Genomic DNA, 2,435 nt, shown 5'->3' on the forward strand with positions numbered 1-2,435 from the left:
AAATATGATTATATCATATATATGCAATGTTGGAACTACCCGCTGTTCTAGGTACCTAACAGATTTTATTCAAGTCAAATTGAAGAACAACTTAACAAATAATTATTGCTTTTTTTCCAGTTTACTATGAGCTATCTCATAGCAAAAATGAATAGTTTACTAAAATGAATAGTTTACTGAACTTATATTCAGGTTAAATGATATGGTGCTAGATCTACATAATCTTTTAAATAGAGACCTGCTTCATCAGAAAACAGCTTTAATTTAAAATTTTCTATTAATAAAGACATCCCTATATATCTAAATTTAAAAGTAGTTTGTCATAAATTTTATTTGGCACTTCCCAGTAAAACTCTTGGAGTATTAATAGCCTTGACAATGCTGCTGTGTAGTCCTCAGATGTTCTGGATTTCTCAAAGCCTTACTACAATCCATCATCAATAAAATTTATACCATGTCCCTCATCTTTTGCTTCCTAGGAGTGTTTCAAGAAACAAATACAATACTGGAAGTGAAGGTGTACAACATTAAAAATTTAAATTTCCCTGAGTCTTGTCCTTTTCTAAATGTGACATGGACACATAAGGATGGGGAATTATTCAACCATGACCAAATTCTTTATGGTGGGACTTTCCAAATACCCAGAGCTCCAGCTTTTTCTGTTCGTGCTCTGCCTCATCATGCATGTGATAATTCTGCTGAGAAATAGCCTCCTCATTGTCATCAGCACATTTGATTCTCGCCTCCACACCCCCATGTACTTCTTCCTTGGGAACCTCTCATTCTTGGACATCTGCTACACATCATCATCCATTCCCCCGATGCTTGTCATATTTAAGTCTGAGAGAAAATCTATCTCCTTCATTGGCTGTGCTCTGCAGATGGTTGTCTCCCTTGGGTTGGGCTCCACTGAGTGTATCCTCCTGGTTGTGATGGCCTATGATAGGTATGTGGCCATCTGCAACCCACTGAGGTACCCCATCATCATGAACAGGGTGCTTTATGTGCACATGGCTGCTTGGTCCTGGATCATAGGCTGCCTAAACTCCTTAGTGCAAACAGTCCTGACAATGGTATTGCCTTTCTGTGGGAATAATGTCATTGATCATATTACCTGTGAGATCCTGGCTCTTCTTAAACTCATATGTTCAGATATCACCATCAATGTGCTTATCATGACAGTGGCAAATATTGTTTTACTGGTGATTCCTCTGCTGTTAATTCTCATTTCCTACGTTTTTATCCTCTCTTCCATCCTGAGAATTAATTCTGCTGAAGGGAGAAAGAAAGCTTTTTCTACCTGTTCTGCCCACCTGACTGTGGTTTTCTTCTTCCATGGTTCAGCCCTTTTTATGTACATGAAGCCCAAGTCAAAGGACACAAACACTTCTGATGAGATCATTGGACTGTCTTATGGAGTGGTAACCCCGATGTTGAATCCCATCATCTACAGCATGAAGGATAAAGAAGTGAAAGAAGCCGTGAAGAAAGTCCTAGGCAGACACCTGAATTTACTGAAATCATGAAAGGCCTTAAGGCATGTCATATCCTAAGTGGAGAACTGGATCTTGTGTTTTTTTTTTTTTAATTTTTTTTTTCAATGTTTATTTATTTTTGGGACAGAGAGAGACAGAGCATGAACGGGGGAGGGGCAGAGAGAGAGGGAGACACAGAATCGGAAACAGGCTCCAGGCTCTGAGCCATCAGCCCAGAGCCTGATGCGGGGCTTGAACTCACGGACCGCAAGATCATGACCTGGCTGAAGTCGGACACTTAACCGACTGTGCCACCCAGGCGCCCCATGGATCTTGTGTTTTATATTCAAAGATGAAATTGCAAAACCTATTATCATGATAGCTTGTATGTTTGCAAAGCCAAATTTGGGACTCATTCTTTTCAACATAAAATGCTTATGTAAGTCTTCTAAATAGTGCCTTATCTGCTGGGTTTCCAGCTATAAGCAGGTCTGCTAATTGCTCCCATGAAGTTCATGATGCTGTTCATCAAGATGAATCAATATCTCAACCTCAATCTCTCTCAATTTCTCTTTCCCTCTCTCCCTCTCCTCCTTTCTCTTTTCTCACTTCCCCTCACCTCTCTCCTCCATATATTTCCCTTCTCCTCCTTCTTTCTCTTCTTTCTCAGTGTCTTTGAAGTGGACATCTGTTGCTTTTGTTATGCAACTTCCCTGCATAATACCTCTACACAATTTGCAGATCTGCACAATATGTAGAAAAATTATGAATATCTTTCTCTTGAGAAACCAACAGTCCCCCACTCTCAGTCCATGTTTTACACGGTGGGCCTGTCCCAACCCTCTGAAAATTAGGGCAAGCATGGAAACAGGACTTGCCAAAAATTAATTAATTAACTTTTTAAAAAGTTTACTCCTTCAGTCACAGTGCTTGCTGTAGTTTAGCAAGTGACCTGAATCA

At 39.8% G+C, this 2,435-nt stretch overlaps 1 protein-coding gene across 1 annotated transcript; it reads left to right on the top strand.

Annotated features, from left to right (window-relative positions):
* Positions 1-213: 213 nt before the first annotated feature.
* Positions 214-1,551, top strand: LOC122474473 (olfactory receptor 13D1-like). Its single transcript, XM_043565361.1, has one exon. It carries the CDS (start codon positions 588-590, stop codon positions 1,524-1,526), a length of 939 nt encoding a protein of 312 aa, XP_043421296.1. The 5' UTR covers positions 214-587; the 3' UTR covers positions 1,527-1,551.
* The last annotated feature ends 884 nt before the right edge of the window (positions 1,552-2,435 follow it).

This window comes from Prionailurus bengalensis, chromosome D4, assembly GCF_016509475.1.
Source record: "Prionailurus bengalensis isolate Pbe53 chromosome D4, Fcat_Pben_1.1_paternal_pri, whole genome shotgun sequence".
NCBI lineage: Eukaryota > Metazoa > Chordata > Mammalia > Carnivora > Felidae > Prionailurus > Prionailurus bengalensis.